At 57.8% G+C, this 12938-nt stretch overlaps 1 protein-coding gene and 1 long non-coding RNA gene across 14 annotated transcripts; one reads left to right on the forward strand and one right to left on the reverse strand.

Moving 5' to 3' along the window:
• Positions 1-964: 964 nt before the first annotated feature.
• Positions 965-7248, reverse strand: LOC147362226 (uncharacterized). 11 transcript variants are annotated; one of them, XR_015136038.1, is made up of 3 exons: positions 7151-7248; positions 5729-5834; positions 965-1517 (listed from the first exon to the last, which is right to left on the reverse strand). It is a non-coding gene; the product is annotated as an uncharacterized LOC147362226 (long non-coding RNA). The 11 variants fall into 11 exon arrangements; XR_015136036.1 differs by having other exon boundaries at positions 965-4193; XR_015136042.1 differs by having other exon boundaries at positions 965-4291; positions 5729-5965.
• Positions 7249-7290: 42 nt separating this feature from the next.
• DPP7 (dipeptidyl peptidase 7) lies at positions 7291-11514 on the forward strand. Of its 3 annotated transcripts, none has more exons than XM_086324102.1 (13): positions 7291-7510; positions 8059-8172; positions 8258-8397; positions 8489-8652; positions 8879-9014; positions 9091-9172; positions 9429-9595; positions 9757-9817; positions 10224-10342; positions 10437-10593; positions 10730-10794; positions 11009-11079; positions 11176-11514. In XM_086324102.1, exons 1-13 carry the CDS (start codon positions 7429-7431, stop codon positions 11282-11284), a joined length of 1467 nt encoding a protein of 488 aa, XP_086180228.1. In that variant the 5' UTR covers positions 7291-7428; the 3' UTR covers positions 11285-11514. The 3 variants fall into 3 exon arrangements, with proteins under 3 accessions (XP_086180228.1, XP_086180229.1, XP_086180230.1); XM_086324103.1 differs by having other exon boundaries at positions 9429-9565; XM_086324104.1 differs by lacking the exons at positions 7291-7510; positions 8059-8172; positions 8258-8397 and having other exon boundaries at positions 8538-8652; positions 8831-9014.
• The last annotated feature ends 1424 nt before the right edge of the window (positions 11515-12938 follow it).

Raw genomic sequence — 12938 nt, forward strand, 5'->3', positions numbered from 1 at the left:
AAGGGAAGGTTGCAGCCACAAGGCAGAGGTGGCAACTCCCAGCTCTTGTTCCTCCACACAGACACACCAATCACAGCCAGCTTTCAACGACAGCAGCAGCAAAATCACAAGGAGAAATTTAAAAGCAGGAAAGTGCTCTACCCAAAACAACAAAATTAGTTGATAGAAACCATCCCTGAAGAATTTCAGACATCAGAATTATTAGAAAGCAACTTTAAGAGAATTGTTTAAAAATGCTAAAAGAGGCCTTCTCTGGGGGTTCAGTAGTTAAGAGTCCATGTGCCAATGCAGGGGACACGAGTTCGATCCCTGGTCTGGGGAGATGCCACCTTCTGAGGGTCAGCTCAGCCCACGTGCCACAACTGCTAAAGCCCGTGTGCCCTAGAGCCAATGCTTTGCAACAAAAGAAGCCACCGTAACGAGAAGCCTGTGCACTGCAGTGAAGAGTAGCCCCTGCTCACCGCAACCAGAGAAAGCCTTCACGTAGCAACAAGGACCTAGTGCAGTCAAAAAAGAAAATAACCTTTTTTAAATGCTAGAAGAGCTCAAGGAAAACATGCACATGGAAGTAAAGGAAATCCAAAATGATAAGGAAAATGAGAATAAAGGAAAATTATGAGCAGAAAGCAAAGTCTCAGACTGAAAAGCACAGTAACTAAGACTCATTAGGGGGTTCAAGAGCAGATTCAAGCAGGAGAAAGAACGAGTTGGACTTGGTGTGTGACTAGAGGAACTCGTGTTAAGAGCAGAGAGCTCTTAACTCAAAGACCAGTGAGCAGAGGCCAGAGAGCTCTGGAGTCCCATCCTAGCGGGTCCCACATGTGCCTTATGGTAGTTTCAAAGCAAAGAGAACAGGGAAAAACGAATAGTTGAAAAAACAGTTAAAAACTTAGCAAATGTGATGAAAGATATGAATCTACAAATCCAAGAAGTCCAGTGACTTCCAAGAATCAAGTCAAAGAGACTCACTCCAAGACACTTTAATAATCAAATTGTTGACAGAATCTTGAAAATAGCACAAGAGAAATGACTGCTATATAAAAGCCATCTTCATATTAACAGATAATTTTTCATCAGAAAATGATAGAGATGGACTTCCCTGGTGGCCCAGTGGTTACGAATTTGACTTCCAATGCAGGGGACATGGGTTTGTTCCCTGGTCCAGAAGCTGAGATTCTGTAGCTGTAGGGGATCTGTGTGGAGAAGGCAATGGCACCCCACTCCAGTACTCTTGCCTGGAAAATCCCACGGATGGAGGAGCCTGGTAGGCTGTAGTCCATGAGGCTGCGAAGAGTCGGACACGACTGAGCAACTTCACTTTCACTTTTCACTTTCATGCACTGGAGAAGGAAATGGCAACCCACTCCAGTGTTCTTGCCTGGAGAATCCCAGGGACAGGGGAGCCTGGTGGGTTGCCATCTACGGGGTCGCACAGAGTCGGACACGACTGAAGCGACTTAGCAGCAGCAGCAGCAGGGGATCTGTGCACAATTAAACCTGCACACCACAACTAAGACCTGCCAGAACCAAAAACAATTAATTTAAAACAGAAAACCATAGAAACCAGAAGGCAATGGCACAATCAAAGTGACGGGTGAACAAAGTTATCAACCAGAATCCTATATCCGGCAAAACTGACCTTCAAAAATGAAGAGTTTAGGGCATCACTGATTCAATGGGCATGGGTTTGAGCAAGCTCTGGGAGATGAGGAGGAACAGGGTTAGGGGTACCTCAGCGTATGGGTCACAGAGTCAGACGTGACTGAGCACCTCAACAACAAAAGCATTCCCAGATAAACAATAGTTGAAGGAGTTTGTTGCCACCAGACCTGCCCTACAAGAAATACTCACGGTGTCCCTTCAGATTTAAGTGAAGGGACATTAGATAGTACCTCCAAGCCACAGGGAGAAATAAAGGTCTCAGATAAAGGCAAAACTATGGGCGAGCATAAAACCCAGCATTATATTTTTGGTTATGAGTCCACTTTGTGTTTAGTATAGGATTTGAAAGACAAATGCAGGAACAACAATTACAGATGTATGGTATTGTGCACAGGTGTGTGAATATTAATTGGCAATGACAACATAGTGCAGAAAGGATGGAGTTTTGAAGCATAGTGTATGCATGTGATCAGAGTGAAGCTGTCGTCTACTTAAGTACATTGCTATAAACTTAGGATGTTAAGTGTACTCGCCCTGGTAACCAAAGAAGATATCTGTGAGATCCATACACAAGAGTCTCTAAGAAAGCTACTAGAGGTAATAAATTCAGCAAAGTTGCAGGGTATTAGATTAACAGACAAAAAATCAGCTACGTGTCTATGCACCTGCAATGAACAATTCAAAAGGAAATTAAAGAAGCAATTCCACTTTACATAGCATCTAAAAGAATGACTAAAAATAAATTTAACCAAGGGGGTGACTTAACTGTACACTGAAAACTATAAAACATTGCTGATGGATATTAAGACCCAAATAGGTGGAAAGATACCCTTTGTTCATGGGTAGAAAGCCTTTTTTTTTTTGGCTGCACCACTCAGCTGACAGGATCTTAGCTCCCTGACCAGGGATCAAACGTGGCCCCAGCAGTGAAAGTGGAGAGTCCTAACCTCTGCACCACCAAGGAAGTCCCAGGAAGACTTAGTTTTAAGATGTCAATACTACCCAAAGTGACCTGCAGGTTCAATGCAATCCTTATCAAAATTCCAACTTCTTCTTCTTTTTTTTTTTTTTTTTGCAGAAGTTGAAATGTCAATCCTCAAATTAATATGGGATTGCAAGGGGCCCTGAATAGCCAAAATAATCTTGAAAAAGAAAAAAGACATACATTTCCCAAGTTCAAGACTCCCTACCTACAAAGGCACAGCATTCAAAACAGTGTGCTGTTTTCCTAAGGCTAGGACAGACATCTAGGGCATGGAGAACAAGAGAGAATCAGAAATAAACTCGTAGCTATGTTGGTGTTCAGTCGCTAAGTCATGTCCAATCTTTGTGACCCTATGAAGCAACCAGGCTTCCCTGTCCGACCCTATCTCCTAGAGTTTGCTTAAACTCATGTCCATTGAGTTGATGATACCGTCCAACCATCTCATCCTCTGTTGTCCCCTTCTCCTCCTCCTTCAATCTCTGCCAGCATCAGGGTCTTTTCCAGTGAGTCAACTCTTTGCATCAGGTGGCCAAAGGACTGGAGCTTTAGCTTTAGCATCAGTTCTTCCAACGAATAATCAGGGTTGCTTTCCTTTAGGATGGACTGGTTATATCTCCTTGCTGTCCAAGGGACTTTCAAGAATCTTCTCCAGCACCACAGTTTGAATGCATTGATTCTTTGGCGCTCAGCCTTTTTTATGCTCCAACTGTCCCATCCATACATGACTACTGGAAAAACCATAGCTTTGATTAGACAGACCTTTGTCGGCAAAGTGATGTCTCTGCTTTTTAATACACTCTCTAGTTTGTCACAGCTTTCCTTCCAAGGAGCAAGCATCTTTTAATTTCATGGCTGCAGTCACCATCTGCGGTGATTTTTGTCGTTGTTGTTCAGTCGCTCAGTTGTGTCTGACTGTTCGCAACCCCGTGGAGTGCAGCACACCAAGTTTCCCTCTCTTTCTTTCACTGTCTGCTGAAGCTTGCTCAAACTCATGTCCATTAAGTCAGTGATACCATCCAACCATCTCATCCTATTTCATCCCTTTCTCCTCCTGCCTTCAATCTTTCCCAGCATCAGGGTCTTTTGTAGTGAGTCGGCTCTTTGCAGCAGGTGGCCAAGTATTGGTGTTTCGGCTTTAGCATCAGTCCTTCCAATGAATATTCAAGATTGATTTCCTTTAGGACTGACCTCTCCTTGCAGTCCAAGGGACTCTCAAGTCTCCTCCAACATCACAGTTCCAAAGCATCGATTCTTTGGGGCTCAGCCTTCTTTATGGTCCAACTCTCACACCCATACATGACAACTGGAAAAACCACAGCTTTGATTAGACCTTTGTTGGCAAAGTAACGTGTCTGCTTTTTAATACGTCTTCTAGGTTTGTCATAGCAGTGATTTTGGAGTCCAAGAAAGAAAGTCTGTCACTGTTTCCATTTTCCCCCATCTGTTTGCTTGGACGTCATCAGAATAATCTCGAATAATCTCTGTGCACAGGAGGACACTGTCCCGAGTGCACAGGCCCCACAGGACGGGGGAAGACAGTCTCCAACTACAAATCCAATAAAGGTTTAATAACCAGGATATACTTTCTAAAACCTCTAAAACTCAAGAACAAAAACTCTTGAAACTCCTCAACGAACGAAAAAACTAAAAAAATAAAAAAAAACCAAATTAAACAAAAAAACACAACAATGAATAAACGGTGGAAACGCTTTTTATGTTAAACGTGCACATTATATGTATAATCTAATACACGTACACACATGTCCACACCACACGACTGCGGGCAGCGCCTGGGTCACAGCTGAGAGCGCTGAGGCCTGCCTGGGGAGTCCCCGGCCCCCCCGCCCCTCAAGACATTCCTCCAAGGAAGACTTAAGCACACTCACGAAGTGCCCGAAAAGGTAGCGTCACTGTCGGGAAGACGCCAATCAAACCACAGTGAGAGGCCACTCCCACTGTGGCAACGCTACCTCCGAACAAAACAAGTGTTGGAGAGGACGTGGAGAAATTGAAACTTTTGTGCACTGCTGGTTAGAATGTAAACGATGCAAATGCCATGGAAAACAGAGTGGAGCGTCCTCAGAACTGAAACACAGAGCTACCATGCGGCCCTGCAAGCCCACTTGCAGGTGTGCCCGCCCCCAGACGGAAGCAAGGTCTTGAGATCATCGAGCGCCCGAATTCACAGCAGCGTTTTAAACATAAGCAAGAGGTGGAGACAATCTGGTGTCCGCTGCTGGGTGAGTGGGTTTCACAGTGGGGTCTGTCCATGAATGGAATATGACTCATATTTACCTGGAAAAAAGGAAGGAAATCCTGACACAGGCTACACCATGCGTGAGCGCTAAAGACTTGGTGCTCAGTGAAACCAGACACAAAGATAAGTTGTGTATGATTCTACTTATATGAGGTCTCTAGAATAAGCAGACTCATAGAGACAGGACAACAGAGGTCATCCCAGGATTGGGGAGGGCTTCCCTGGTGGCTCAGCGGTAAAGAATCCACCTGCGGTGCAGGAGACACAGATCCGACCCCTGGGTCACAAAGATCGCCTGGAGATGAGAATGGCAACCCACTCCAGTGTTCTTGCCTGGAGACTCCCATGGACAGAGGAGCCTGACTCTGAGACCCTGTCCACGGGGTCTCAGAGTCAGACATGACTGATGACTGAACCATCAGCAGCCTGGGGGAGGAGAGTGAGGAGTTTCCGTTTGGGAAGATGAAAGTTTGAGAGAGAATGATGGTAGTTGCACAACAGTATGGATGAACTTACAGCTGATATTTAAAAGTGGTTGAAAGCGTATAATTTCACACAGATGAACGTGGCCTTAACTGCAGGTGCTGAGTGGGTCAGAGCTGAGAGCCCTGGGGCCTACACTTTGGGACTCTCTGTGCATCCCAAGTGCCCGCCTCTGGGTCCTGGCGGCTCTTAGGTCTGAAAGGGGCAGGGTAGGCTCTGCTAAGGGGCTGGGCCTGGCTCCAAGATCCAGAGGCTGTGGAGGGGGAATCAGGTCCCAGCTTTGTCCCCAGAGTCAGTGGCCCCGGGCAGCTGGGGAAAGGGATCTGGTCCCCCAGACGTACCTGTGTGCTCAGGGCCACAAGTCGTGGCCGGAGTCTCAGAGGAATCAGATGCTTCTCTCTGGGACTTCCTGCTGCTACCCAGGCGTGGAGGAGCCGCCTGGAGCGTCTGCAGGGGGAATGCAGTGGGCCTGCGGTGGGTTGGGGTCCGGCCTCTTATTTGACAAGAGGAGAGGCTGCCGTCCATGGGAAGGGACTCCTCCTTGAAGAGGCGGGCCTCTCAACACAGGACAGGCGCCCCTAGATGCAGGGCCGGGAGCACAGGAACAGGCCCAAGGGGACACGGGAACAGGGCCACTTTGGCACACAGAGACAGGAGGATGGGGACACGGGGAAGCAGGGACGGGGACACAGGGGCAGGGGCACGCAGGGGCTGGGGCACAGGGGCGTGGGCACACAGGGACAGGAACACAGGGGCGTGGGCACGCAGGGGTAGGAACACAGGGGCATGGGGACGCAGGGACGGGGACACAGGGGCGTGGGCACGCAGGGGTAGGAGCACAGGGGCATGGGGACAGTGGGGTAGGAGCACAGGGGCGTGGGCACGCAGGGACGGGAGCACAGGGGCATGGGGACAGGGGGTGGGGGCACAGGGGCACGAGGGAGCCAAGGGTGTGTAGGGATGGGGCTGCGGGGAAGGGACTGGGGGTGATTGTGCTGTGGCCCTGGGTGACCTCAGGGAGGCCACACCCACAGGGCGCTGTCACATGGTGGGCAGTCATTGTCACCACACTGAGAGCCACAGCATGGGGCCTGGGGCTGTGAGGGGGCGGGGCACGCGGCTCCCTCCCTGCCCAGCCCAAGGCCCTTTGCTTTCCGCGGCCCATCACCCAACAGGGGAGGCCTGGGCAGAGGCCTGGGGAGAGACCGCGGGCCGGGACCGTCCTGGGAGTGGGTTCAGGCAGCCCCCTCCCCTCTGCCACCGTGCGGGGCAACCCCCCTCAACCCGCTCTGGGCCCGGCTCACGGGCCACATCCCCAGCAGGACTGCAGTCAGCACAGCCCGGCCTGAGACTGAGCAGGCCACCCGCTGGGCCTGGCTGGCCCCTCCAGGCCCTGGACTGGCACCAGGGCAGTGGGGGCCCTTCTGTCCTCTGGGTACCAGGGCACCAGAGAGGGGCTGGCCTGAGGGGGCGAGAGAGGGTCCTGGATCCCAGCTCGGCGTCCGAAAGAGCGGCCCCAGCTCCTGTGTGGGCGGCGCGGCCCTCAAGGTTTCTCAGGCGCTGGGCTCCTTTCTAGGGCTGCTGACCCCACCCCTTGCCCCAGGGCTCAAGAGCTGTCCTCCTGCCGAGCTCTATCTTCCTAACTCTCCCTTCCTCCCCCTCAAGGGCAGGCCTTCCCCAGCCTCACTCAGGAGATGGCAGGGCCAGGAGGGGGCCGGGCGGTGGCTGGGCAGCAGCCAGGCGACGGGGAGGTCACCTCCTACCCACACGCGCGTGGCATGGCGCCCAAGCCGGCGGTGGCCATGGAGGATGGGAGGCTGGGCGGGCACACCCCCACCCCAGCACGGACCCTCGAGCCCTCAGCCCACTTCCGTGCCCCCACGGTGACCGTCTCCACGGTGACGCAGACGGAAGGGCCGGGAAGCTGGCACTGGGTGGGTAGGGAAGTGCTGCTCACAGCGCCGCCCCAGCCGTCACGTGAGGGGTTCCTCTGGTCATGTGACCCCAACCGCCTGACCCGAAGCTGCCGGGCAAAGTGAACATGAGCCCCCATCCCTGGCCGACCCTGCTCTGGGCCCTGGTTCTGCTGCTGGGGCTGCAGCCACGAGGCCTGGAGGCCAGGGGTAAGTGTGGCCCAAGGCCCCCATCCCTGCCCTGGGCCCCACTCCCCATCCCCCGCGACCCTTGCAGGGCCCGCCCCCACACCCCCCTCAACCCGCGCCAGGCCCCCTGCACTCAGCCCTGGGCTCCAACCCCCATCCCCCGCGACCCTTGCCAGGCCCCAATCCCCGTGCCCCACACCCGGCTCCCTCCCATCCCCCCCCACAACCCCTGCCAGGCCCTAATCCCTGCACCCCCACCCAGCTCCCTCCCACCCCCCACTTCGACCCCTGCAGGGCCCCCAATCCCCATGCCCCCTGCCTAGCTCCCTCCCATCCCCCCCCATACCCCTGCCTGGCTCCCTCCCATCCCCCCATACCCCCGCCTGGCTCCCTCCCATCACCCGATACCCCCACCCGGCTCCCTCCCATCCCCCCCGCGACCCCTGCCGGACCCCCAATCCCCGTGCCCCCTGCCTGGCTCCCTCCCATCCACCTCGATCGACACCCACCAGCCCGTCCCCCATGGCCCTGATGGCTCCCCCGACCCCGCTGAGCGTGGTGCCCTCTAGCCCACAGATCCAAGGACCCTGAGTTTCAGGAGGCCTACTTCGAGCAGCTTCTGGACCATTTCAACTTTGAGAGGTTTGGGAACAAGACCTTTCTCCAGCGGTTCCTGCTGACAGGTGAGCCGCCCCGGGAACAGCGCCAGCACCCGCTGCTGGCGAGGGGGGCACCCTCCCCCACCCCTCACTCGCCTCCACCCGACAGAGAAGTTCTGGAACAGGGGCGAGGGGCCCATATTCTTCTACACCGGCAACGAGGGGGATGTGTGGTCCTTCGCCAACAACTCAGGATTCATCCTGGAGCTGGCAGAGCAGCAGGGGGCCCTGGTCGTCTTTGCCGAGCACGTGGGTACCGGCTGGGGCTGGGCGGTGTGGGGGTGTCGCTCTGGGGGCTCAGAGTCAGCGCCTCCCACCCCTGCCGCCCACCTGCTTGCAGCGTTACTACGGAAAGTCGCTGCCTTTCGGTGAGCGGTCCACGTGGCGTGGGTACACGGAGCTGCTGACGGTGGAGCAGGCCCTGGCTGACTTCGCAGGGCTGCTCCGGGCGCTCCGGCAGGAGCTCGAGGCCCCCGATGCCCCGGCCATCGCCTTTGGCGGCAGGTGCGTCAGCGTCTCCTTTCTCTCCCCAGCAAGTGTACTTGGCCCCGCCCAGAACTTCTGTGGGTCTTGGACGTGTCGGGTCCTGGGGGGCACAGGGCGGGAGGCCCTGGGAAGGCAGAGGACGTGGGTGTTGGCCACACAGCATGCACGCTGAGAGGCTGCCGAGTCTCCCTTGCAGGCGACGGGGCACTGGGGGTGCCCCAGGCTAACTCTGCAACCGCACCAGCTACGGGGGGATGCTCAGCGCCTACCTGAGGATCAAGTACCCACATCTCGTGGCGGGGGCCCTGGCGGCCAGCGCCCCTGTGGTCTCAGCGGCAGGCCTCGGCGACCCCTACCAGTTCTTCCAGGACGTCTCTGCGGTAAGCCGAGGCCCTAGCCCCTCTCTATCCTGGGCAGCCCCGCTGGTGGGTGCAGCCACAGCCTTCCTCCCTGCAGGACTTCCAAGGCCAGAGCCCTGAGTGTGCCCGGGCCGTGCAGGACGCATTCCGGCAGATCAGGGACTTGTTCCAGCAGGGAGGTGAGGCAGCTGCCCCCTCCAACCAACACCATCCCGCCTCCCCACGTGGGCCCGCGCCGCCCCGCCCCCCTGCAGCTCCCTCAGGCCTGTGTCAGCCCCCACAGCCCCCTCAGCCCCCCTCAGGCCCGCGTCCCCCCTGCAGCCCCTACAGGGCCGTGTCCCCCCCAGCAGCCCCCACAGGCCCGCGTCCCCCCCGCAGCCCCCACAGGGCCATGTCCCCCCCAGCAGCCCCCTCAGGCCCGCGTCCCCCCCGCAGCCCCGCACGTCGTCAGCCAGGAGTTCGGTACCTGCCAGCCCCTCTCCGGACCAAAGGACCTCACCCAGCTCTTCGGCTTCGCCCGGAATGCCTTCACCGTGCTGGCCATGATGGACTACCCGTACGCCACTGACTTTGTGGGTCACCTTCCTGCCCACCCCGTCCAGGCACGTCACCCGCCCCTGCCGCCCAGAACCTGGGGAGGGGCCCAGCCACCCTGGGGTGCTCAAAGGCACCCGGGCCTGCCCCGGGGCCTTGTGCCCGCTCAGCCCTGGGACCAGGGAGGGGTGGGGCGGCACGGCTGCTGAGGTGTTCCGTGCTCCCCCAGGTTGGCTGCAGCCGGCTGCTGAGCGAGAGCTCAAGGATCGCGGGGCTTCGTGCACTGGCCGGTGCGTCTGCCCCCCTGCCCGGACCGGTGCTGAGCGCGGGGGCCCCAAGTTGGTGGGCGGCAGCCAGGCCCCAGGAGGGCGGTGCGGGGTGGGGAGCCCCTGGGAGGAAGTGGCCACCCCCGTGGGCCACCCCCTGCGGAGCATGGCTCCGGGGCCTTCTGGAAGGCCCCCAGTCAAAGGGCAACACACCCCGTCCCAGCCCACCCTGCTGGGAGGGGGCACGTCAGTTGGGCTGACCCGCCACCCAGAGCGACCCGGACGGAGCGGACAGCACAGCCCGTCCCCTGGGACCAACACCCAGTCCTCGCTGGATCCACTGGGCCTGAGAGCCCCGACCCCTGCAGGACCCCTCTAAGTGGACAGGGTGGGTGTCCAGGCCCCTGGCCCCAGCAGCCCTCTCCCTCAGGGCTGGTGTACAACTCCTCCGGCATAGAGCCCTGCTACGACATCTACCTGCAGTATCAGGCCTGTGCTGACCCCACGGGCTGCGGCTTGGGCAGTGATGCCAAGGCCTGGGACTACCAGGTACGGGGGCCTGGGGGCTCGGGGCGGCCGGGTACAGGGGGCTGGGGGCCCGGGGCTGCGTGGGCTGGCCTGATCACAGTGTGGTGGCCCGCAGGTCTGCACTGAGATCAGCCTGACGTTCTCCAGCAACAACGTGTCCGACCTCTTCCCCGAGCTGCCCTTCACTGAAGCCCAGCGCCAGCAGTACTGCCTGGACACGTGGGGCGTGTGGCCACGGCAGGACTGGCTGCAGACCAGCTTTGGGGGGGGCGGTGAGGCCCACGGCGGGGGTCGGGGCGCGGTTCCTCCCACCGCACTGAGCAGGCTCCTTCCCAGGCTCCAGGACCCAGCCCCTGGGTCAGGGTGAGGGGGCCCCCAGTCCCACCACGCTCCCTCCATCTGTTTCAGACCTCACAGCTGCCAGCAACATCATCTTCTCCAACGGAGACCTGGACCCCTGGGCGCGGGGCGGGGTGAGTCTCACGGGAGCCTGGGCCCGCGGGCACCGCTGCCTCCGCCCCCTCCGTTGGCTCCCGGTCTCCTTCCCGTGGCCTGGCATCTGCTCGTTCACGGTCATCTTTCCTTTCTAATGAGGCTACTCTCAAGCCCCTGCGGGGGCTGCATCCTACCTGCTGGGACGAGCAGGTGGTGAGCACGTGCCCCTGACACAGGCTCCTCCCACAACAGATCCAGAGCAACCTGAGCGCGTCCGTGCTCGCCATCGCCATCCGCGGGGGGGCGCACCACCTGGACCTCAGGTGCGCCGCCTGGGGAGGGCGCGGTGCCTGGTCGGGGCGGGCGAGGGTGGCAGGGCTCAAGGCCGGCCAGCTGAGTGCCTCCCTGCCCGCCCCCAGAGGCTCCCACCCAGACGACCCCGCATCCGTGGTGGAGGCCCGCAGGCTGGAGGCTGCCCTCATTGGCAAGTGGGTGGAGGCAGCGAGGTCCACGGGGCTCCAGGGCTGAAGGCTGCCCGCCGCAGGGCCAGAGACGACCGGCTGGGGCAGGCACCAGGCCTCGGCTCCTGCAGCTGGAGCCGTGCCAGGGTGGGCAGGGCCTTGCCCAAGGAGGCACTGGACAAACACTGCTGGCCTGTCGGGCGTGTCCAGTCGTATCCGTCCCGTCGGAGGCCCTGGACACTGTGGCATGCTCACACCACCTCGTCAACGTGGCTGTTGAATAAAGCAGAGTCCTCAGCTCCGCGTGCTGTCCTGCGTAGGGTGCGTGGGCCTTTACCACGGCAGGAAAACCCGAGATTCCACAACCAACGGCTGCGCCAGTGACCCTCCACCCTTCTCAGCCGTGCTCTCCATCCCCAGCTACTGCAATGGCCCCTGCGGCCCCCAAGTCCACCTGCTTGGGGCCAGGCTGGCCCAGGGTGGGGGGCAATCTGCTTCACTGGGCCGACTGTGCCCCGCCGGGCTGCGGAACGTCAAGGACGAAGCCTGTGGTCCAGAGTCCGGACAAACCATTGCTGAAGCGGCTCCTGGGCTGCAGGGTGGTGGTGGGGCACACTGTGGGCCCTCCGGCTGGTTTCTGCACACAGGCAGCCCCAAGAGGCAGGCCCTGCTCACATGTGGGTAGAAGCCCCGCTGGGCCCGTGGGCAAGAGGGGGATGGCAGCCTCACAGGATGGACACAGGAGGGCCGTCAGGACCAAGTGCCACCTACGGCTGAGCCAGGGCGGTGGGGAGGCCCCTGCAGTCTGCCAGCAATAGCAACGTGTCTCCTCACACAGCCGGGGAAAGGGTCAGCCCGGCCCATGAGGGCGCTGGCCTGGGACTGGGCCCAGCCCGTGGATCTGGCTTCTTGCTGGAAAGCCACACCGTGGTCACTTCACTTCACTCGCTCTTGTCTCTTTGCAACCTCATGGACTGCAGCACACCAGGCCTCCCTGTCCATCGCCAACTCCCGGAGTTTATTCAAACTCATGTCCATTGAGTCGGTGATGCCATCCAACCATCTCATTCTCGTCGTCCCCTTCTTCCACCTTCAATCTTTCCCAGCATCAGGGTCTTTTCAAATGAGTCAGCTCTTCACATCAAGTGACCTAAGTATAGGGGTTTCAGCTTCAGCATTGGTCCTTCCAACAAATATTCAGGGCTGATTTCCTTTAGGATGGACTGGTTTCATCTCCTTGCAGAACCAAGGGACTCTCAAGAGTCTTCTCCAAGATCAGTTTGAAAGCATCAGTTCTTTAGCTTTTAGCCTTCTTTATGGTCCAACTCTCACATCCATACATGACCACTGGAGAAACCTTAGCTTTGACTAGACAGACCTTGCTGACAAAATAACATCTGTGCTTTTTAATAAGCTATCTAGATGGTCATAGCATTTCTTCCAAGGAACACGCATCTTTTCATTTCACTTTCACACCCTGGTCAGCCCTAAGGAATGGGTGCTGCTGGCTGAGCAGAAGGGACTTGACAGGCCAGCCAGGCGCCTTGAGAGGAGCAGCAGGCGCTGGCAGCCCACACCCAGGGCAGCGGGCGGAGCACAGGGCCCACTGAGGCCCACAGCCAGCATCTCACACCCTCACCCTGGGGCCGCCTGCCCAGCACAAGTGCTGTGTGCGGACGTTTCCACACTTCCCGGGGCAGAGCCAAAGCCGACGTCTGGAC

This window comes from Bos grunniens, chromosome 11 (genome assembly GCF_055505025.1).
Source record: "Bos grunniens cultivar Pamir isolate PY7600 chromosome 11, Bosgru_T2T1.0, whole genome shotgun sequence".
Lineage (NCBI taxonomy): Eukaryota > Metazoa > Chordata > Mammalia > Artiodactyla > Bovidae > Bos > Bos grunniens.